Genomic DNA, 23,439 nt, shown 5'->3' with positions numbered 1-23,439 from the left:
AAATAGCATTAAGGCTTTCCTGAAGTTTTTGTTTCAGAAAATCTAAAAAAAGATCATTGACATGTCTTTTTGTGAACTAGCACATATAAAATCCTGCTGAGTGTGTCGGTCTAGTACAAAGCAGAGTTGATATTCATATTACATTAACTTGTTCACATCCTGAGTATGCAAACTAATTTGCTGCTGGATGTTAAGCAGCCATCCATTATCATTAAGGCTTTTAAAAAAGATCCATTTAAAAACCAATGAGACCTTTTGATATTTTCTGACACAGTTGGGAGTGCAAGCTGTATTTACAGAAGATTCCACTGAGTGTGTAGCGAAAGGTAATATCGTTGGTTAGCTTGCTTGTTAGCTGAACCGTGAAGTCGTTATAAGGTAAGGTATACTACCCTCCTTTCGAAGTAGCATAGTCCAACAGATGGATCGATTGATTTTCTGTCAGATGAGTCTATTCTTAAAGTAGGGTTGTTTACCTTACCTTACAATGACTTCACGGTTCAGCTAACAAGCAAGCTAACCAAATATATTAACTTTTGCTACACACTCAATGGAATCCGCTGTAAGCTAAACTTAAACTTGTCCTTATTAGAGATTGAGATTATCAAAGATCTGGCAAACTCCAATTTCTCTATTCCAAATATTCCTGTATGTACAAACTGCATGAAAGCTACATGGCGTATGTGACTGTGTTATATTTTATTTTAAACTTTTATTTCATTATTTCGTTATAGGCAGTGTATATCTTGAAGATGTTAATTTTCCTAGTATGTACATTATATCATGTTTAAACCTTCCAAAAAGTACTGTGGATTCATTAATTATTTCATTGGTATCAATTATTGTGGAATGAGGTGAATTTGCTGTTCATGGATATTCAATTTTGTAGTTTAGCCTAAGGAAGCCAACATTCTTTTTGATGATGAGTGATTTTTCGAGTATTTTAATGTCCACTGATGATACATGATTTTTTTAGCATTAAATTCATTGTTTCCCTTATACTTGGAATTCACGAAAATTGGTATCCAATGAATAATTATGAATCCACAGTAGTCTAAATTTGTTCTTGTCATATAATTCTGACCTGCATGAATTTACAGCACAAATACAACAAAATGTCTTTCCACTTTTAGGTTCAGCCTGAGTGTGTCAACAATGCATGTTATTTAAGTTTGCTTGAACATGTATTGTAATAATATTTTCAAAAATGCTCAGACCCAATTTTTACTGAACCTTTTGTTAACTGTTTGATTGGCTAATATTGAAAGTTGACACTGGTGGTCTAATGATAGCATGCTCTCTGTGAGTGCAGGATTCCTTGAATGTGCTCCTCAACAAGGTCAACCACAAATTGGTATTTGCCATAATTTAAGCATTTAGGAGTTTCAGTACAGACTGGTTGGCTTGGAGTTGTCTTCTTTCAAACAAGGCATAAAACTTTGCTCAGTGCTCGGAGCACAAAAATCATGCTCGAAACATGAAATCCAGCAATTTGATTGGTTGATTTTCGAGTTGGAGTACAAAAATCATGCTCGAAAGTTTTATGACCGTGAGGCCTGGTAAACAATCACAATTGAAAAACTTTTCAGCTAATTAGTCTTTCTTTAAAGAAGGGTTCATATCCTTATTATTATAAGATTTTAAAACTTGTTATCATTCAGTTTATATTAGCCCCTATACATTAATCACCAATCCATTATCACTGACATATAGATAACCTGGGGACCAATAAAAAGGCAATCTTAAATGCATTGCACACACTCAAGTATAACAGCTGTAATATTGTTGCTTCTTTAATGCCTGTTATATAATTTTTTTCAACTTAGTTTATTAATATTTGTTGCATATTTTAAAATGTCTCTTTAAATAATTTTTTTACATGGCTGTACAAAGGCTTCTTATTGACATGAATCACTTTGCTCCTATTATTATAGTTAAAAGTACACAAACAAAGTTTCACTCATGACATTCATCATACAAAATGTGCTTTATATATTTGGTGTTTGGTATGATTTTATAGTGTACATGTCTGTCTGGCTGTCTTCATCTGACCTTCACCTCATTTACATGGATAATGTTAAGTTTATATGATAATTGTATTAAACACTTATCTTCAAAAAGTTCAATAACAACTCAATCATTCAGGCATTTGGGAACTTTTATAGCTTACTATGGGGTATGGGTGTAACTCATTATTGAAGGCTGTACAGTGACCTAAAGTTGTTAACTTTTACATGGTTTGATCTATGGTGGAGATCTAGAGTTATCCCATAGTCAATTTTCTAAACTTCTAATTTTTATAAGACATTTTAGCCTGTGCACTCTTCTTTGAGCTGTGGTAATATAAACTTCAATTGAATGTAAACTATGTGTATATTAGGCCAAATAAAAATATATGTGTGGTTCCCGACCGACCCTAGTTTAAACCTCCCGACCCTAGAACTTTTTTTTATTTCTAAATTTCAAACGATCTAATTTTGAGGATTGTGAATTAAAATAATATAAAATTCGTAGATTTTTGTCATTTGAATTTCAAGTATCTGTTATTGGTAAAGTGCAAGAATTCATAACAATTTGTTGTCAAAATGCAACAAAATTAATGAAAAACGTAAATGACTGTCTTTATTTTGCAACCAAACACTTTTTAAATGGCCGACTTCCGGTATTGACGTGTGTAATACTGGACACAATTTCGGTAAACACACGATTTTTTTCCGGATTTTGACAATCCTAAATAAAATTTAGAAAAAAATAGATAAAATTTACCGACTTAACGACCCTATTTTTCAAAAGTATGTAACTGGAACCACACATATATTTTTATTTGGCCTTATGTTAGCTGAGAGATTATTCTGATTCGTTTTATATCATTCCTTATTACCAGCCCCAGAAATTACTGAATATTTTGGTATGTTCTTATTGCGTTATGTGGATTCATTATCATTCGTAGGATACCAATGGATTTTGTGGGTTTAAGGTGGTACCGAACACTACAGGGAGATAACTCTGTAAAGTCAGCAAAACGTTTTAATTACGTTGTGTTGTTAAGGGAATATTAAGCTTCTCAGTGATCAAAATAAGTGTTTGTCAAACTGCTATATAACCTGTGTAATTTTTCTGATAAAACGGTTGGTTCAAATTTTTATGTTTTTGCCAAAGGGTCAAAGTAAATACTTTGTCAAAATTTTAAGAAAATTAAACAAGCCAAATTAATTTTAGTCAAAGTGTTGGGTACCACCTTAAGCAAACCATGCATACCAAATTTTCAATGAATTAAATATTCCATAGGTTTGTATTCAAACTTGGGTAAAACCATAAAATTAAAAATCCATGACAATATATTTTTTTTTTGTCAATCCATGAAAAATTGGTCACAATGAAAGTAAATGAATCCACTGTATCTTCCTACATGTATGTAAAAGCTAGGTAGAATATATATTACTCCTTGGTTGCATGGTGAATTTCTATTGTATGCATATGTGTATAGAACTTTGACCTGTAAATGTGAAAATATATTGTTGCTCCTTCGTTGCATGGTGAATTTTCTATTGTATGCATATGTGTATAGAACTTTGACCTGTAAATGTGAAAATATATTGTTGCTCCTTCGTTGCATGTTATGTTCATTTATAAAAATGTAGAGTATGTAGAACTGTGGACCTGAACATATTTAATGCTCCTTGGTTGTGTGTTGTGTTCAAATGTAAAAATATGAATATAAAGAGCTGTGGAATAGACATCTGGTAAAAAAATGCATAGTGCTATATATAACAACATTTCATTAATAATCAAGCTTGCATCAAGGGAATAGGATAATGCTTAAGCTGTGGGAAAAAGTACTAAAATACTTGAATTTGTTGCTAACAAATGTTCTCAAGTACAAAATTATTATTAGTTTGGATGAATTGTAGAAAGAAAATTATGGGATATTTCATTAATATTATTGGACAAAAGGCTTATAAATAACTGTCTGACTGAACTATTTATTATCACATGGTCTGGAATGTAATGTGTTAGATATATATCTTGAACTAGGGTGAACTGCAGCATTCTTATGAAATTTCATTTAAAATTTAAAATTTAAGATCTATGTTTGATTATATTACCAACATGTATGATATCATTTGTCATATAACAAGATCATTATGATAATTCAAAAAGTAACATCAGATATATATAATATATTTATCCAGTAAGTTTTGTTTCTAGGAATATTTTAGCATTTTTTGGTCTATAGAATGCAAATTGTTTCTGATATGTATTTTTGAATTTTTAAGTATTTTAACAGAGGAATTATATGTATTACTGAAAATATGAGTTTTTTCTTTTTATTTTTTAGAATCCATAAAATCCCAGAGTCTAGAAGAAAAAAGAAGTCGTAGTTTGGAAGATAAGAATCCCAAAGATCCTAGGACAGGTATTGATATTATATTAATATTATTTATGCCCCGTTTTTATGGGCATTATTTTTTCTGGTCTGTGCGTTCGTTCGTCTGTCCCACTTCAGGTTAAAGTTTTTGGTCAATGTAGTTTTTGATGAAGTTGAACTTGAAGTCTAATCAACTTGAAACTTAATACACATGTTTCCTATGATATGATCTTTCTAATTTTAATGCCAAATTAGAGTTTTTACCCCATTTTCATTGTCCACTGAACAAAGAAAATGATAGTGTGGATGGGGCAATTCCCTGTACTGGGGACACATTCTTGTTTATCATATACTTTGCATTAATATGATAGTATATGATAAAAAGATTTATACATGTGTGTCCAATCCATACTGGCCTGGTTATCATCCCTGGACTAATATAACATCTCATGTTGATATATTGATCATAGTATGATACCCAGGCGGATATGGAAAAGGATGAATATTGACAATGATAATATAGTAATATAACAATTGTAACCTTTGTAATCCTCACATGATATACTGCTTTTTATGGCCCCGCCCTCTAAGTGGTTGGGGCCATATAGTTTTACCCTTGTCCATTATTCCGTCATTCTGTCCTTCCCCAACAAACCATTACACAGAGTTTTTTTCAAAACTGCTTCAGATATTGAGCTGATTTATGGTATGTGAGTTCTCTATGATGTATGATGAGTTACAGTTCAAGTTTATGTTTCGTTCTGATCTGCTGATTTCAGCTGGTATTACAGGCTTTAGCCTGAAAATTTCATGGCAATAACAGTTATATAGACTTTTTTTCATGTCTATGTCCAGACTTGTTTTTTTTTTTTTTTCGCTTCGGGGCCATTTCTGGCGTTTTGACACATTTAGTTTATTTCAGCGTCAATATATCTGCATATCATTCTCCTACACAATTGTTATTATTAGCTCACCTGTCACTTTCACCTGTCCCAAAGGGCCATGTGAACTTTTCTCATCACTTGGCGTCTGTTGTCGTCCGCCATCCGTCGTCGTCGTCGGTCGTCGTTAACTTTTACAAAAATCTTCTCCTCTGAAACTACTGGGCCAAATTTAACCAACTTGGCCACAATCATCATTGGGGTTACCTAGTTTAAAAAATGTGACCAATGACCCGGTCAACCAACCAAGTTGGCATTCATGGCTAAAAATAGAACATTGGGGGTAAAATGTAGATTTTGGCTTATAACTCTTTAACCAAAGCATTTAGAGCAAATCTGACAGGGGTAGAATTGTTTGTCAATTCAAGATCTATCTGCCCTGAAATTTTAAGATGAATCAGACAACTGGTTGTTGGGTTGCTGCCCCTGAATTGGTAACTTTAAGGACATTGTGCTGTTTTTGGTTATTAGGCCAATTAAAATTAATTGATAGATTTTCATCCCCGCCCGCCCTTCTGAAATCGTCCCGCCCCGATTTTTTTATTTTGAAATTTTACCAATCTTGCTTTTTTCATCTCCGTTTCTGGTAACCGTCAAAAATTTTGTTTCCTTCCAAACTTCCAGTTTCAAATTTCGGTTTACGTATTACTTCGAGTAATCAGAAAAGATTCTGCAACTCTATGATGACAAAATCGTCTACTGAGAATAGAAATTAATTTCAAGAAGAGCATGAAATAGTTGGGTTACAAGTAATACGCTGTGTCCAAGATGGCAAATCGGGGCATGACACAAATTTCTGTGATTTAGAAAACCGTTGATTTTTTTATTGATAAAATGAATTTGTGACAGGAATTTTGGACTGTGAATTATACCCAAAGAGCACGAATCGTGGAGCACATTCGTACAAAACCATAACTGTATAATTAAAATGACGCAAGCACGAACTTGTTAGATTTATAACAGTATAATTGAGTTCAAAAAGTCGGCAAACATACACTTAGATTTAGCCATGGCTTTTTTGTTGACAAACAGCACAAACATCTTGTGTCCCAATACCCTCAATAGAGCCATTAAACATCTTCTCCTTTTTGGTTAAGTTTATGTTTTACATACTAATTATATTTGCATCTATAAGAAGAATCATAAAAGCACCAACCCGTTCGTTTTCAAAACGGTTTCATTTTATTCTGAACTCGTAATTCTTTAGTTGCATATTTGTTTCATTTTATGGAGACAAAAAATGGTCGCTTAAAAAGACACTCTAAAGCAGCAATTACATGTAGAACAGTGGTTGCCAATTAGAGATTTTTATTCATGTTAAGATTTGAAATATTATGTACGATTCCTTATATATGTATATACATAATATAAGCTTATTATTACACTTGAATATTTGAATAACACGTAACAAGAGGGTTGCATAAGAAATGAGCTGCGTCGAATAGAAATCGACCTTATGCAAATGTACGTTTACATATTCAGCTATATGACTTTGAATGATTTTGGTACATTAAAATACGAAATTAAAAGGTAAATATTGGTCAATTTTTAAGTGTTCTTAAACTAGTTATAACAAATCAGTTTTCAAACAATTATATACTTCCCAATGAGATTTTTGTCAACCCAAATGGGGTAAATAGATGTATTGATACTAATTTGCATAAGGTCGATTTCTATCCGACGCAGCTCAAATAAAAATTAAAAAATAAAATCCTCCCACCCGCCCCATTTTTTTTCAAAAATTTGGATGAAAATATACTTATTAATTTCAGTTGGCCTTATCTTGAATATTATTATAGATAGAGATAAACTTAAAACAGCAATAATGTTAAGCAAAGTAAGATCTACAAATATGTCAACATATATATATATATATATATATATATATGTTCCAGACCGTATGAGTATTTGGACCGTACGCGTACGGTCTGGACCGTATGCGTACTTTTTCAAAATACTCATACGGTCGGACCGTACGCGTACGGTCTGACTTATATTAAGAAGTTGGTCAAGTTTATTTAGATACAAATGCATATATAAAGGATCAACATAACTTAACTCTCAAATTAATATAAAAAGGTTCAATTGCAATTGAAATAAGAACTTTATATTTTAACTATTTAAAGAATTTACACTAATTAAATCTGTTTATCTCTTGTATTTAGTATGCATATGTCGACCAGTAATACATTAACTGAATGATGATCACTGAAATTGAAGTTATTTGAAGTAAACACAATGTGGGAGGACAATTGTTTTACAATATTTAGCAACTTTTCAACAAAATGCAAATGGAAAGGAACATGCATGAACTGCAAACATGTAAATGTGAAATTTTAATTAATATATTACGTTACTTGTGGTAGCAAGTGTCACCTTGGGCGAGAGTACCAAAATAGGATTCAGATATACAATTAAACAAATATTTAATTTCAATTGTTTGTTTGTCCATATTATTTATCTAATTGTAATGATAACAATTTGTAAAAATAAAAATAAAAAATTGTGATAAATATGTATTTAAATTTAACCCATATGATCCAATAACATGTTACATATGGTCAGCTAGTACTGGACCATACGCGTATACTCATACGGTCCGACCGTACGCGTATGGTCGGACCGTACGAGTATACGTATACGGTCCGGACCGTACGCGTACGGTCCAAATACTCATATGGTCTGGAACATATATATAACCAAAATGGTCAGTTGACTCCTTTAAGGAGTTATTGCCCTTTATAGTCATTTTTACCAATTTTACGTAAATTTTTGTACTCTTTTACAAAAATCTTCTCCTCTGAAACTACTGGGCCAAATTTAACCAAACTTAGCCACAATCTTTATTAGGGTATCTAGTTTTAAAAATGTTTGCGATGACCCAGCTAACCAACTAAGATGGCCACCATGGCTAAAAATAAAACATAGGGGGAAACGTAGATTTTGGTTATGTTTAATATGGACATAGACCAAGGTGAACAACACAGGCTCTTTAGAGCCTCTAGTTTCATTTATCATAGATTTTATAAAGGTCTGTTGGTCACAATACCTTCAAAAATGAGTGCAACTATTATGTGCAAGTATAACAGGATTTACTAAGTGTGCTTGTTTTTCCTTCTGTCAACTTTTATACCTCTAGTTTAAAGCTGAAAATACTTGATTTATGATGTAATGGTTTAAAAACATTCTGGTTAATTTTACTACATCATCAATTATTTTACTTGCAGATTATTTTGTGGATAGACAATACCACACTATGCATCTACCAACAGCCTTGGATAAACTCCGTCAATCATTTTCTATTACAGATTACTTTGTAGAGAGACAATACCTCACTGTGCATCTACCGATCGCCACAGACAAACACCGTCATTCATTTTCTAGTCTATTTTATCTCAACCCAGAAGCATTTAAAGGTGAGATATATTTTATAAAAAAGTATCTGCTATGTTTAGGTATTCAGTGTAGTTGGGTGAAGGAAGTTGTTCTAGTATGTTATGGAGCTTCAAGATTTCAAATATTAAAAAAGTTTTTGATTATAAACTTAATTGCGATATTTTGATTCATTAAACAAACAATCTTCTAAACTGTGATTGGCTTAGGCTTTCATAGATTTGTTTTACTGCTTACAAATATAAAAAGATTAATAAAAGTGTACAAAGAGTTGTATACTCAGGGGCGGATCCAGCCATTTTAAAAAGGGGGGGTTCCTAACCCAGGACAAGGGGGGGGGGGGGGGGGGTTCCAACTACATGTCCCCATTCAAATGCATTGATCGTCCAAAAAATGGGGGTTCCAATCCCTGGATCCGCCACTGATACTGTGGATTTTTTCTTATATGATTGGATATCAAATTTTGGTTGATCTCACAAGTATAGGTAAATAAAAAAAATTTACAAGTTCAACAAAGTACAAATATTAATACACTTCTGGGGTTGAAGTCATAAAACTTTGCTCAGTGCTCAGAGCACAAATTCATTTTCGAAACATGAAATCCAGCATTTTGATTGGTTGATTTTCGAGTACGAGTACAAAAAACAGACTTGAAAGTTTTATGACCGCAAGGCCTGGAAATACTTAGGCAAAACAATGATATTGAATATCCATGTTAATACATTTTATTGGAACCCAAGAAAATGAATCCACTGTACTTACACCACAGTTCAGGTGGATTTTGTGGATTCAATCTTGTTACAGGGGTCAGACCTGTCATGTCCTTTAATGTAACTAAAGGTTTTCTAAAAATTTGTAATTAAAAATCTATAAACCTTTTCTTTAATTTATCAGATATACTCCACTAAAGATGACTGAAAAGTAAATAAAATTCCCAGTTTATAGGTGGGATAAAGGGGACAGTCTAGCAGTCTTGCCCATTCTAAGATCACTTCAATGAATAGGTGGATTTGACAAGCTGACACTACTTTAAATAGAACAGCTATAAATAATTATGAGGGGCCTGATGGGTTATTTTTGTTCTTCGCTATCGGCTCATTTTCGCTATCGTGATCTGTTTTTCTACAGATTTTTTTTTTATAATTTCGTGATCCGTAATCATGGAAATTTATTTTCTGTGTATCGTGATTGACAAAAAAATCAACTCGTGAATTGTGATGAGACCCCCCATCAGGCCCCTCAATTATTGCTGGAGTATTTCACTTTCAAATTATATATATTTAAATAGTAATTTTATTTATGCCACACAAGAGGTAGCAGAAGGCTTTTTTAAGTTCTGCAACTTTAATACATCTATGTAATTCTTTCAAAAATCACAAGCTTCTATCACATTTTAGCATTGCATATTGTCAATATTTTATTGCAAGAAGACTATTGGAAACGATAGCTTGCACTTTCTTTCTTTATTTTTTAAAAAATTTTTTATATTTTTTTTTTAATATTACAAATGAAGTAGTTGTTTGAAATTTAAATTGAAATAAAGTTCATATATTCTTTATTATAGTTTGTAAATTTAAATACTGCCTTCATGTTGATGATTTCAGAATGTTTTTTTTAATGCACAAATCTAAAAGTAGAGAGGCATTATAATATTATTACCTGTCTTTTGGTGTTTTCCTTAAATCAGCCGTTCTGTTCCATATTTGATTTTCTAAGTGGTTTAAGTAGTTAAACTACTATGTCACTGGCTAGTCTACTAACTTTATTATACATTGATTTGTTTTTCAACATAAAAATAATGAATAAACATTAATTCAATTCTAAACACAAAAATTTTGCTTTGTCATCAGTGTTTTTAAAATGCAAATTTTATAAAAGATTTTGATTAATTCCTAAACTTTTATGTTTTAATTGTGTGCTTTCTTATGCCCCACCTACGATAGTAGAGTGGCATTATGTTTTCTGGTCTGTGCATCCGTCTGTCTGTTCTTCCGTACTTTCGTCCGTCTGTCCTGCTTCAGGTCAAAGTTTTTGGTTAAGGTAGTTTTTGATGAACATGATGAAGCTGAAGTTGAAGTCCAATCATCTTGAAACTAAGAACACTTGTTGCTTATGATATGATCTTTCTAATTTTAAAGCCAAGTTAGACTTTTGTCACCAATTTCACGGCCCACTGAATATAGAAAATGGAAGTGGGAGTTTCAGGTTAAAGTTTTTGGTCAAGGCAGTTTTTGATGAAGTTGAAGTCCAATTAACTTGAAACTTAGTACACATGTTTACTATGGTATGATCTTTCTAATTTAAATGTCAAATTAAATTTTTTACCCAATTTCATTGTCCATTGAACATGGAAAATGATAGTGCGAGTGGGGCATCCTTGTACTTCGGACACATTCTTGTTTTATTAAGGTTCATTGTATAACAGTTTTTTTAGTCAATACTCATTCTTTATTTGTAAATTTAACTTCATTTCAGGATGATTTTGTCTTTACAAACTGCAAAATAAATACAACTGACTACTGTTCATTCAAATTTTTACAATTAATAAAATTTCAAAATTTATAAATCTTTTTCAAAACCATGGTCAATTTTGATTGTACAATTTAAGAATCAGCAATATTACTTCCTTGGACAGCAAACTGGCTATTTGCCAGCTGCCACTGAGAAAAGATTGAAATTACAAATCACCCGAACTGTGGTAAAGTTTAATCTTAGCAGAAAACATTTGTGTGGGTGGAAATCTTATGGACGCTGAAAATCAGCTTATTTTAGCAGATATTTTTCTTGCGTTTAGCTATTTTATACATTTTTTTAGAGGCTATCATTAAAGATTTTCTAACTTTGATTGTGTACTCATCTAAAAGACATATTTCCAACTCATTATATTAACTTTTCTTTTCTATTTATAAATAGCAAAATAAGTGAATTAAATTGGGTACAAATATATGTTGGTTTACAGAAATTAAATTTGTAATGCATCACAAATAAATTACGGGAAAGAAAACAATAACTGACATACATCTGATAGATTGGTTACTAGGGAAAGGGAAATAACACTTTGGAAAATAATAAGGGAGATAACTTCAAAAAATTTCTGAAAGGGAGATAACTTTGAAGAAATTCGAAAGGAGAAAAGTTTAAGAATTTCTGAAAGGTAGATAACTTTAAAGAATTTGAAAAAGAAGATAACTTTTAAGAAAAGGGAAAGGGAACTAAGTCTTGAAATGTTTTTTGTCTTGTTTTGCTGCAGGATTAGAAGACAAGACTGTGAGAGAAATGATTCGAGCCAAGTCTGCCTCGTTTATCACTAGTCCTGGTATATATCACTAAGAATTCATGCAGATATCAAATAAAATTAGCAATGTTGTCATTAGATAGGGTTATATTTAAGTTATTAGAGTTAGAATTATTTCCCTTGACTGGCATCTGAAGAGCAAAGGGCAGAAATTCCATCAAACAGCCAAAAAATTGCTAAACTGTTTCGAAACTGTTCGAAAGATCTTTTCTTTTGTCATTTTGAAGGTAACTTCCAAAAGTTTCAATAACAAATTGAGCTTGTTATTTTACCATTAAACTTTAGGAAAAGTGGTTGACTGACCAATTTTCATTAGTTTAAGACTTATATAGTCCATTACTATAATTTAGAAAGAATCTTTTAGGAGACTTGTGTACCACATGTTCAAATTAGAAAATCAAACACATTGCCTAAAACTTGTCTGTCAAGGGGAATAACTCTACTTCTATTTAAATCTATTTTGAAAACTAAAACTACATATAATGTCTAACATGAAATGATTCCTATAAGGAGTATGGCATGGCCTGCAAAGTTTTATGGTGAATTGCTCCAATGTCTTCAATAAAGATGTAATTTATTGTGATTTCTGTTTATCTGGTCGTTCAAAGTCTACACTATTTTGTATGTTAAAGTATCTATAAAGTATCAATATTTGTTTTTATGTCTATTTTGTTTGATGATCATTCTTCAAATCAATTTCAGTACGAGTAATTGTAAAAAAAATTGAAGAATAAGAACAAAAACTTCAATTTTAAATTTTTGATTAGGTTTTCATTAAAGTTGCTGATTTTACCAGTCTGAGATTATTTAGCAATAAAAAGACTTTCAACATTCAGGAAGTCCAAATTAGAGTTTGAATTCTTACCACAAATATATCAATAAATTATGGGTATATGTTTTCTCCTTTAAAGTGTATATTTTTTTCACTACCCAATATAAAGCCATGATCTAGAAACCTGCTTGTTGAAATGATGAGTTAGAATCCCTTTATTCCCAATAGCATGAACTATTTTACACTGGACACAATAAAAAATTCAACCTGACAGATAGATCAAAATCTTTTCCCAATTATCATTGTACATACTCCCATAGATCCAAACAAATTTTTCTTGATATCTGCATGGTTCTTGTGAAACACATTCTTAAGCTGTGTGTGTGTAAGTTTGCTTGCTTTCCCGGTTTTAAATGTATTTACAGGAGTTTGTGTCACTGCATGGCTTTTTGTCTTAGTGAGTATACAACTACTGCTTAAATTAATTATTCACACACAGTCAAAAATGTTAGTTTTGTAAGAGACTTATAATGACTCTTTGCTTAGTTATTTTGTGATTTGAAAGGTAATAGAGTGACAAAATTGTGTATACAAAATGTTGTATGAATTGTTGAATAAACAATTATTACACATGAGCTTTGTCGAATAGAAAAGGACATTATGCAAGTACATGTATAAATATACCTGTATGTATAAGACTTTCATAGGTCTTAGAACATTCAAATATGAAATAAAAGATAACTTCTAGTCTAATTTGTAGAATTCTCATAACAACTCCAATGTTCAAACAGTTTGAGTCTTTACGTCAAAATTTTTCACCCACACACAGTTAATAGATGTGTTGATATTCATTTGCATAAAAAGTAAAATCACGAAAATACTGAACTCCGAGGAAAATTCAGTCGTAAAGTCCCTAATCAAATGACAAAATAACAAAACAAATCAAAAACACATGGACAAGAACTTTCATATTGCTGACTTGGTACAGGCATTTTCAAATGTAGAAAATTGTGGATTAAACCTGGTTTTATAGCGCTAAACCTCTCACTTATATGACAGTTGCATCCATTTATATTCGACTCAACTCATATTATGTATACACTTTTTTGTCCTTTAATTACTTATTGTTGAATAGATAATGGTACTACAGCACTGTGGAATCTAACATAGAATAATTTCACATTATGAAAGAAAGAAAGAAATGACACAATCTATAATTTGATGAATACTTTTGATTGTCAGAAAAAAATATAGGCAGAAAAGAGTCATTGCTTTATGAAATTATTATTTTTGACTGTATTTTATTGTTGTTCCCACTGTTTTTCCTCCTTGCAGATCTGATTTTAATGTTTTGAATATGATAGTTTTTAGCATGTGTTTATCATACTGTATTTTGAAATAAGCAAAAACAAATATGATACTGATTTCATGAAATACAGGTATTAGGATTGTTATAAAATTCAAATTGTCATAGTATTATATGTACAGTTTTTCTTTCTCTAATCATAAACAGTTGCTTTTTTTAAAGAATGAAATGCTGAAACAAAAACAAAATTATATGAAATACAAAATACAAAACATTTTTTACCCTGCATGTCAAAACCTTGAAACCTTTCCTTAGTGTTACTGTATCTTGTGTTAATATGTTAAATGTTCTCTACATATATAACTTATAATGCATCAACAACTTGCATACAGTTTGACTTTAGTTTTTTTTTTCTAAGGCCCTTGCTTCATTTTTGTATGATCTTGAGATTGTTGATTTTTATTCTCTGTTTCAACAACAAATATTTTTTATGTTATAATATATTGCTGGCGTTATATAAAGAAGATGTGGTATGTTTGCCAATGAGACAACTCTATACAAGAGACCAAATGTTCAGTCTGTTTTTTAGGTACAGATTGCATGAAATGCAATAAAAACCTTATGGGACTGACTTGATATCTAAATCTTTCAAGATTTATCACTACCTTTTTGATACACAAAATATAGTGCATTGATCCTAACATTCTATACATCTTATCCATGAACATTTCCAGAAATTTATGGATGTAATATGTGCTCAGATATGCAAGGCTCAAATGGTGTTATACTTGTCAACTTTTGCAAGGTGCAAGAATCTAATAACTGTTCAAAAAAAAATAATGATGTCATTCTTAAAGCCATCTTTAAAAATTGCAGTTATATTCTTTTGTCTAGAATTTCTGTTAAATCAACTACAACCAATTCTTTACAAAATGCAATATTTAATGTTTCTTCCCACTGATAAATTGAAGCAATCTTTACCCTCAGTGCTTACAAGCACTTTGATTTAATTTGGTTGTTAATTTGACCCCATCTGAAACTACACAATCTAAAAAATGAAAGCATGTCTTAAATTCAGAGATTAAAAACCTATTGTGACAAAATGGAACGTTATAAATATTATCATAATTAGTCCCTATTATTATGCCCCATTTATGGCCATTATGTTTTCTGGTCTGTGCGTCCTTTTGTTCATTCATTCGTCTGTGAAGTTTTTGGTCAAGGTAGTTTTGGATGAAGTTGAAGTCCAATCTCACACTTTTGTTCATTTTTCAAAGATCGAAATAATAAATGCACACAATAATTTCTGAATTTACAGTAATTTACTTACCTCTTGGTATTTATACGTCTTTACTCGAAGAGAAAGTTTTCTTCATTCTTTACTATGTTGTCTTTTCATTTTCGATTCCAATTATAATGGCAACCTTTCTGATACAACTCAACTATTTGTGGCATATACTTAACTTCAATTGTTGTTCAGTCTTCTTTATATACTGCTTTAAGGAAGTTCGCTACTCAGTTTCAAAATAATAAGGTTTTCATACACTAGTATATATTGATAGAGAATTAATAAAGGAACAAAAAGAGAAAACATAAAGTATAGGTCAATTTGCTTGTTTTCAAGATGTTAGCCACTGAAAATATGGCAGGGAAATCTCTCTTGATTTTTCATAGCTGTATCATTGACTAGTTTAAGTTCTCAAAGATTTTATAAGACTTTTACAGATGGCTTCTAATTATGCATGTAAAAGATTTATAAAAGTAAAATGAGGGTCAATGGGCATAATTTTTTAAGGCATCTAAATGGATAAAACCAGAGGATTCCAAAAAATCTGACAAACATTCCAAAACATGACAAGCGAACTTACTTAAGTGATCACAGTCTTATATATAATTTAGGTTAGGGTATAAAAGGTTTTTTTAACATATTTTTTATATTTGTAACATAGTGATTGTTTATTTTTCAGCTTTTGAAGGTTTTAACATGGTGCCGTCTATCAGAGCGTTAGAGACACTGCATCATAATTTGACAATGGCACAGTTGTCAGATTTCCTGAGACGAGCAACAACGAAGAAATTCATGAATCCCACTCCAATTGAATCTCCAGGAGGCTCAATGACATTTAGAGGTAAGAAATTTGTATAACTGAAGCAGTTTTAATATGATCAGGCACAGGGGCGGATGCAGGAATTTTCGAAAGGGGGGGTGCTAACCCAGGGCAAAGGGGGGGGGGGGGTGCAGGGGGTGCAAAACATATGTCCCGATACAAATGCATTGATCGGCAAAAATAAAGGGGGGGTGCGCACCCCCGGAACCCCCCCCCCCTGGATCCGCCACTGTAAGAATATGTCTTTGGTTGATTGTGTGGTTTTAATGCCACTTTCACAAATATCAGCTCTATGTGGCAAACAGTTTTAATTTGTGGAGGAAGCCAGGTGATCTGAGAGAACTTTAATCTTGTGAGTGTACTCAAATAAGATTGAATAAACTCATCATAGATACCAGGATTAAATTTTATATAAACGCCAGAAGCACTTTTTTTCTACAAAAGACTCATCAGTGACGCTGGAATCCAAAAAAATTAAAAATGCCAAATAAAGAACAAAGTTGAATAGCATTGAGTAGCAAAATTCCTAAAAGTTTTGCCAAATACAGCTAAGGTAATCAATTCCTGGGGGTAAAAAAGCCTTAGTATTTCTGAACTTGAACTGAATACTCCTGCCACATGCAGGGTTTTTTTTAAGTGAAAATCAGTTTTAAGAAGATATTTCATGTGCAATTAAATTTCTTCAAAATCTGCTAAAAATAAACAGATGATATGAATTTAGTGGATCTCAATAATTTGGATTATTATGGTGACTGTTTATCTTCTATTTCCTATAATTTCAGGTGTAGGACCAAGTTTGCCGTCCTCTAGTAATTCCAGTGCAGGACCATCATCACCAACAACGAATTCCACACCCGTAGACATCATGAACAAACTGAAGTATTATATAGACAAAGTGAAGATACAGAGAAAGGACAGCTCCAGTGGTGATATAGATAAACAAAGAACAGAAAGTCAAACTACTGAGAGTGTTACCAGTGATTACGATTATCAAAGATCTTATAGTATATGTAGCGAAACAGATACAAGTAGTCGAAGTCAACGAACAGAAAGTATCAGCAGTGATATGGGTAGTCTGAGACTGGATAGCGATGCTGAGAAAAGTTCTAAAAGTTTGAATAGTTACAACGGTAAAACAAGTAATAAGAATTCGAATAATGAGTTAAATTGTGTGGTGGATGAAGGTAGTAAACAGAGTAAAACTAAGGAAAGTTGATGTCAGAGATGTTAGAAATGTACACTGCTGGGCCACTGCCATTTTCTTTAAATCCTTATTTGGTAAAAAGTTGTCAGGCATTTCTGTTTAACAAGAGTTGTCTCTCTTTTTTATGATAAATCTTTATTTGTCTGATGGGAACTTGTTATCTATAAATTGTTATAAATTTTAAAAAAATGTTATGTTGTATTATTTAAAAAAAATGCAAGACAGGATAAAAGAAGTTTGTGAATGTTTAGAATTGCTGAGTACTTAATATATATTGAATCACTTGCATATAAAACACTGAATATAAAAGAGGGATCACTGTGCATTTATTAAATATTGTGTATACTTGGAAAATTCATGATTACCCTATCAAACTTATTTCAAGGCAAGCACTATGTGAACTTAATAGCCTTTATGTTTACATGAATATGACACAATTAGATATATTTCTACAAATGTAATACTGATGAACTTGTAGTAAGCTATATTTTTAACTGTTTCTCAATATTGTATAAATCAGTTTTTGATTGTTAACAAATAATTCATTTTATTGTTTCATGTTAACTTTGTATGTACATTTAAAAGCTACAAATCCCTGCTTACTATTTTTGGTGTCTGTTTCAACGAAAGTTACTGTCTAGTTTATAATTTTTGATTATTTCTTTCAATCAAATATTCCAGTTACACATACATAGAAATTTATACAGAGTTCTGTTAGTTCATAACATTCAGTCAATAATAATAACAGCAATACATTGAACGGAACAATATTCATCACTCATACCTTGACAGAGTTAAGTCTTTTAAATATATCTTAGTTATAACCAAGAATTTGCAGGTTATCTGCCTTACTACACAGCAATTTACATACAGAAGTATTAGACGATTAGTAAATACATCTTGTTTTGAAGACAGTGAATGTTTTTCATATCAAATATCTCATTAACATATTTAAGATACATCATTACTGCTTACTATGGATTTAATTTTCTTAAAATCAGAAAAAGAAGGTATTACAGATTGTATATGTTTGTAGAATTATTTAAGTAGATTTTCTTCCCATTATATCATAAGAAAATTACTGTGAAAGTACTTTTATTCGTGGGGTATCAATTTTCGTGGTTTTTGTGGATGAATTTATCCACAAATTTAAGTGTCCAACGAAATAAAACAACCGTTGTCCAAATCAAGACATGGAAAGATCCCCATCGGTAGGTTTGACTACTGATATGAACTAGAGAATATATTGAATAACGCCAAAACTGAGAATACTTTAATAGCAGTCACACGATTATACCTATTTAATCTTTAATAACCTAAACTACACAACTTTTGATCTTTTAATTCTCATAAAAATATTTTTGATCGATGAAAGTCAGCTTTCCGGTATTGATATGCTAGTACGATAAAATGTTCATTTTATATCCTCATAGTTCACATACATATGGGAAATAATAATTTCATGCTGGACTTGATTTTGATAAGAATTATTTGACAATTCAAAATACGTTTATAGTATTTGTTTATAATACTGTTTTTTTAGGTGCCATGTTTATGGCCTAATTAACACCTTTGATGGTCTTTAATATGGTGATCACTTTATCATGGGTTAATTAGTGTTATCACTACCAGGTCAATGTTTACTTTGCAATTTCCTTCAATCAAGACTTATATTTGTTACCTTCGTTTCTAAAGGCTTTAATTTCAATTTTTTTTTATAGAAAACTAAAATCCACGCATTTAAAAACCCACGAACATGTAAATACTGTTCAAACCACGAACATTGATACCCACGAATTTAAGTACTTTCACAGTATCAACAGAAAAGTTTTGTATGGAATGCATATTTTCAGTTATATGTAGAGATGTAATTCAACCAAATGACTATGAAATTCTGTTGACATACAATTAACAAGGTACTGGTAGGTACAGCTGTCAGATAACAGCATAACCAAAACTCATGAAAAAAAGGAAGGTGATATTCATCACAGAGATACAACTTCTCAATCCCTTGTATTGTTATTGTCAATCATCATTCATTTGGCTGTGTTAGGAAGTGCTCTCTAAAATACATCAGAATTCCATACTTAGAAGGGTTTACCTTATCTAGAAAATGTTAATAATCTTTTACTTCTAGTAGATTGTAAATTTATTGCAGTTAAAACATCAATGCTTGATACCTGTCATACCTATAATGCAAAACTATATTTCTGTTGAATTGAAATTGTTCCATTCTGTATTCAAAATTGGAAACTTAAACACTATGCCCATTCAGACACACAGTGTTTTATTTTATATATGTATTACATTGAAGAATAACTGTTATTGATTATTAAATTATACCCATCAATTAATGATTGTGTATATAGAGTTACCATGAAATATTCAGAATGAAATATGAAATATTTTTTGTTGCAGTGACCTTATCTTGTGACCAGTTTGTTTTCTAGTAAAAAGCAAACTGAATCTGATTGTTATTTGACTGTTTCATGATGTTTAACATGATACATTGTTTAATAAATATATGAGTGTATTCCCCCTGAAAATGTTATTTCAGATTTTGTCCGACCTTCAATGATAGTCTCAGAAAGCCTACATAATGACTGTTCCTACTACAACAATGGTTAAGTTGTTGTTCACGTTAGTTTGATTGGAACTACATGTGATAGATCATTGACATGCGATATAAACATGATAAAGTTACATTACTGTTAGTGAATATCAGTTTGACAACTATTTCGAGGTCTTGCCCCTAGCTCGTGGTCCAATGACTTTGGATTAATAAGCAATTTTCAATATTAAGTACATTTTGTATTATCCTACTGCATCCAATGTGTATTATGTTTTCAATAAAAAGGGTGAGATGATCCACACCAATGATATTGTATTTACATTTTATCATGGATCAAATATATCCGTTCAGTGTATGTTCACTTGTGTTTATATGTATTTGATAGATTTATAAAATTGAGAATGGAAATGGTGAATTTATCAAAGAGACAACAACATTAAGCCATTTCAATTGATATTTTATAGTGTGTCTTTCAATGTTGTGATATTACAATATTGTTTCAGATAAGGGTGAAGGTTGGTACCTATTAAAACGTTTAAACACGCTGCATTTGTTTGCAACTATCCTTAGTAAGGAATCTGATGTTCAGTTATTGTGGTCTGTTGATGTGGTTTTATAAATGTTTCTCGTTTCTTTTTTTCATATGGATTATATTGTTGATTTCCCTGCTTGAATGGTTTAACACTAGTCACTTTTGGGTTCCTTTATAGCTTGCTGTTTGTTGTGAGCCAAGGATTCATTCAGGTTGAAGACTGTACTTGGACCTATAATGGTTAACTTTTACAAATTGTGATTTGGATGGAGAGTTGTCTCAATGGCACTCATACCACATATTCTTATATCTAAACTGGCAATGCTTGATTTGTAATGTTTCTAACTATAGTGACATAGCGATATAGTAATGTGGTAACAACAGCGCTCTGTAAAAGTGTTAGCTGCCTATCAAACTGCTCAGAAGCAGATTCTACTTCTTGTAAGAAACAATTTCACTTATCTACATCCATAAGAAAACAATCACAAAGGAAAACACACCCTACATATTCTAAATGCAAACTGTGGGTCTATTAAACTCAAACTATATTGATTAGAAAAAGTAATAGAGGGCATACAACCACACATAATAACATACACTGAAACGTGACTAGACTTGAATGTTAAAAGCTCGGATATTTTCCCAGAAAACTACACCAGTTATTGAAAAGACTCAACAAAAAGTCATTAGAGTAGGTTCACGTAATTTCTAAATGAACTTTAGTATCAGATTAGAATCTGTATGCATATATGTTAAAAGACATCTACCAAAGAATTAGGCGTAAGATGTTTGGAATCACCAATCGCACTAAGTTACATCCCAATTCAAACTTACTTATTGACGGGGATAATGTTTACCATGATGGGAATGGAAGAACCACAGTATAACAATGTATAAAGAATTGACTTAATATGCACCCCACATCAATCCTTTAACAAATCTAATCGGCAACCATCATCTTATACAATTACTTGCAGAAATTAACGTTAGATATCACTCTTACAAATGCACCATGTCTAGTTCATAGGGTAGATTTCCTCTCGATGATATCGGATCATGATATAGTTTTTACAAAGTTTGACACGCATACTACCATTTAGGAACAAACAAGACTCCTACCACCCTATAAGATGGCAAACTGACGGTTTCGAAGATACATATAGCCTACAACACTAAAAATATACGTCTCGCATGTATAGATTTAAAATCTCAAATGCAAACTAAATTTGGGTACGAAAAATTGCTGACTGATCTACTGTAAGGAATAAAGAATTATATAACAAACAAAAAAATCCGAGATGAAAAATACATATTTGGATTTTAAGTTATAACATGGCTTCCGGAAAGAAATTCGTATATGATCTAGCAAACATGAACATGGGACAACTCACAAATGTTCTGATAATTGACTTTTCCAAAGCCTTCTATAAGGTAAAACATGTTACATGTAAACATATTACTAGTCTTACAGACTTAAGGGCAACATATTCACATACTTTGATAAAGATCTGGCTGAGATGAAGAACACAAACTCGTATTAAAAAGGTGCAATTCAACACCAGTATCTGTAGACTAGTAGTATCCCAGGACTCAGTAGTTGGGCCAAACCTTTCCCCCCGTTATTATCAATGACTTGAAGACTAATGGTTCAGTTCGCATATTTGCAGATGACGACAAGACATAAAAAACTAGGACGATCTGACAAAGTGAATAAAACAAATGAAATTTCGAGGAACAAATAAGAAATCCATGATCAAAAGTAGCAACCAAGGTTTACATTGGACTAGTATTTGCTTCAACTGTTTTTGACCCGGCCTAAAAAAAAGAACAAAAGAAGGGCTGTAAGATACGTGACAAATAAGTACACACCAAACTGCTAGTTTAACAGTAATAATATATAAACACGTGTTGAAAACAATACAAAAAAGAAAGAAAACCAGAGTCGTCATGTTTTATAAAATCGATAATACTATCAGAGGCGGATTTAGGGGAGGGTGGCCGGCCCCCCCTTTTTGGGAAAACATTTGGTTGCTTTTATAGGGAATCACTGAAGCGTGAATGGAGCGGGCCCCCTCTTAGGTCAGTCAGTGGGCCCCCACTTATGAAAATTTCTGGATCCGCCACTGACTATGTTCGTCAACTTTGAAGAAAGGCGAAAAATATCCATCTAAAATCATACCTAGCACCACACACTCGTATTTAATACAGGCTACCAGTAAAAGGGAGTGGGTTGCACATCAACTGGACATTCCAAAGGCCTTCAAGGCCGTTGTGTCAAACCTCTAAAATATTGGAGTAACCATTCCACTTGTATATAGTTTTTATTGTATTACGGCACAAGACTTTCTTACGTGCGATATTCTACTACAAACAGAACTTGTCAGCTTTCTTTAAAAAAAAAAATAATAAGCAAACGATATCAAAGGGACATTTCAGCTCATGAATCGAAAATAAATTAACTGACAGTGCCATGACAAAAAAAATGACGAACAGACAAACAACATTACTCAAAACAATACTCAAAGCACAACGTATACAACTATAGACTGAGCAACACAAACCACACAAAAACAGGGGTCGATTCCATGTTCGTTAGAAGGGTAGGCAAACCCTGCCCCGCATGTGACACCAATCGGTTGTGTTGCTTATATAAGTGTACATATACAGTGAAAAGTCTTATCGTTTCTCAATAGGGGGAAAGGAAACAGGATTGTGTTAAAAAATTGAAAACAACACGTTTAATAATTTCATGCGTCCGAAACGCTTTCTGGATTTACCTTCATCAGGAACGCTCAAAGCCAAACATTTGAAATCCGAGGATGTATAAGTACCGAAACCGTTGAAGAGCTATATGTCAAAAATACCTAAAATAAATAGCCAACGTCAATTTGACAAATCCGTCGCCATCTTTGAAATTGATATTCTATTACGCTCAACCAATAAGCGA

General features: G+C 32.0%; 1 protein-coding gene across 23 annotated transcripts in view; it reads left to right on the top strand.

Annotated features, from left to right (window-relative positions):
• The window catches only part of LOC143052212 (inositol hexakisphosphate and diphosphoinositol-pentakisphosphate kinase 2-like), a 79,739-nt gene extending 59,458 nt beyond the window's left edge, over positions 1-20,281 (top strand). For 7 of the 23 annotated variants that reach the window (XM_076225182.1, XM_076225188.1, XM_076225186.1 and 4 more), the window contains 6 exons: positions 735-767; positions 4,340-4,417; positions 8,538-8,726; positions 11,954-12,019; positions 16,044-16,205; positions 16,967-20,280. In XM_076225182.1, coding sequence (XP_076081297.1) covers positions 735-767; positions 4,340-4,417; positions 8,538-8,726; positions 11,954-12,019; positions 16,044-16,205; positions 16,967-17,400 — 962 coding nt within the window. In that variant the 3' untranslated portion in view covers positions 17,401-20,280. Of the gene's footprint in view, positions 1-734; positions 768-2,884; positions 2,909-4,339; positions 4,418-8,537; positions 8,727-11,953; positions 12,020-16,043; positions 16,206-16,966 lie in introns of all 23 variants that reach the window. The other 16 variants (XM_076225201.1, XM_076225200.1, XM_076225202.1 and 13 more) reach the window with 9 other exon arrangements.
• Positions 20,282-23,439: the final 3,158 nt, after the last annotated feature.

Source organism: Mytilus galloprovincialis, chromosome 11 (assembly GCF_965363235.1).
Source record: "Mytilus galloprovincialis chromosome 11, xbMytGall1.hap1.1, whole genome shotgun sequence".
In the NCBI taxonomy this organism is placed as follows: Eukaryota; Metazoa; Mollusca; class Bivalvia; order Mytilida; family Mytilidae; genus Mytilus; species Mytilus galloprovincialis.
The sequence above is the reverse complement of the archived record's forward strand: the minus strand, read 5'-3'. Positions and strand labels throughout refer to the sequence as shown.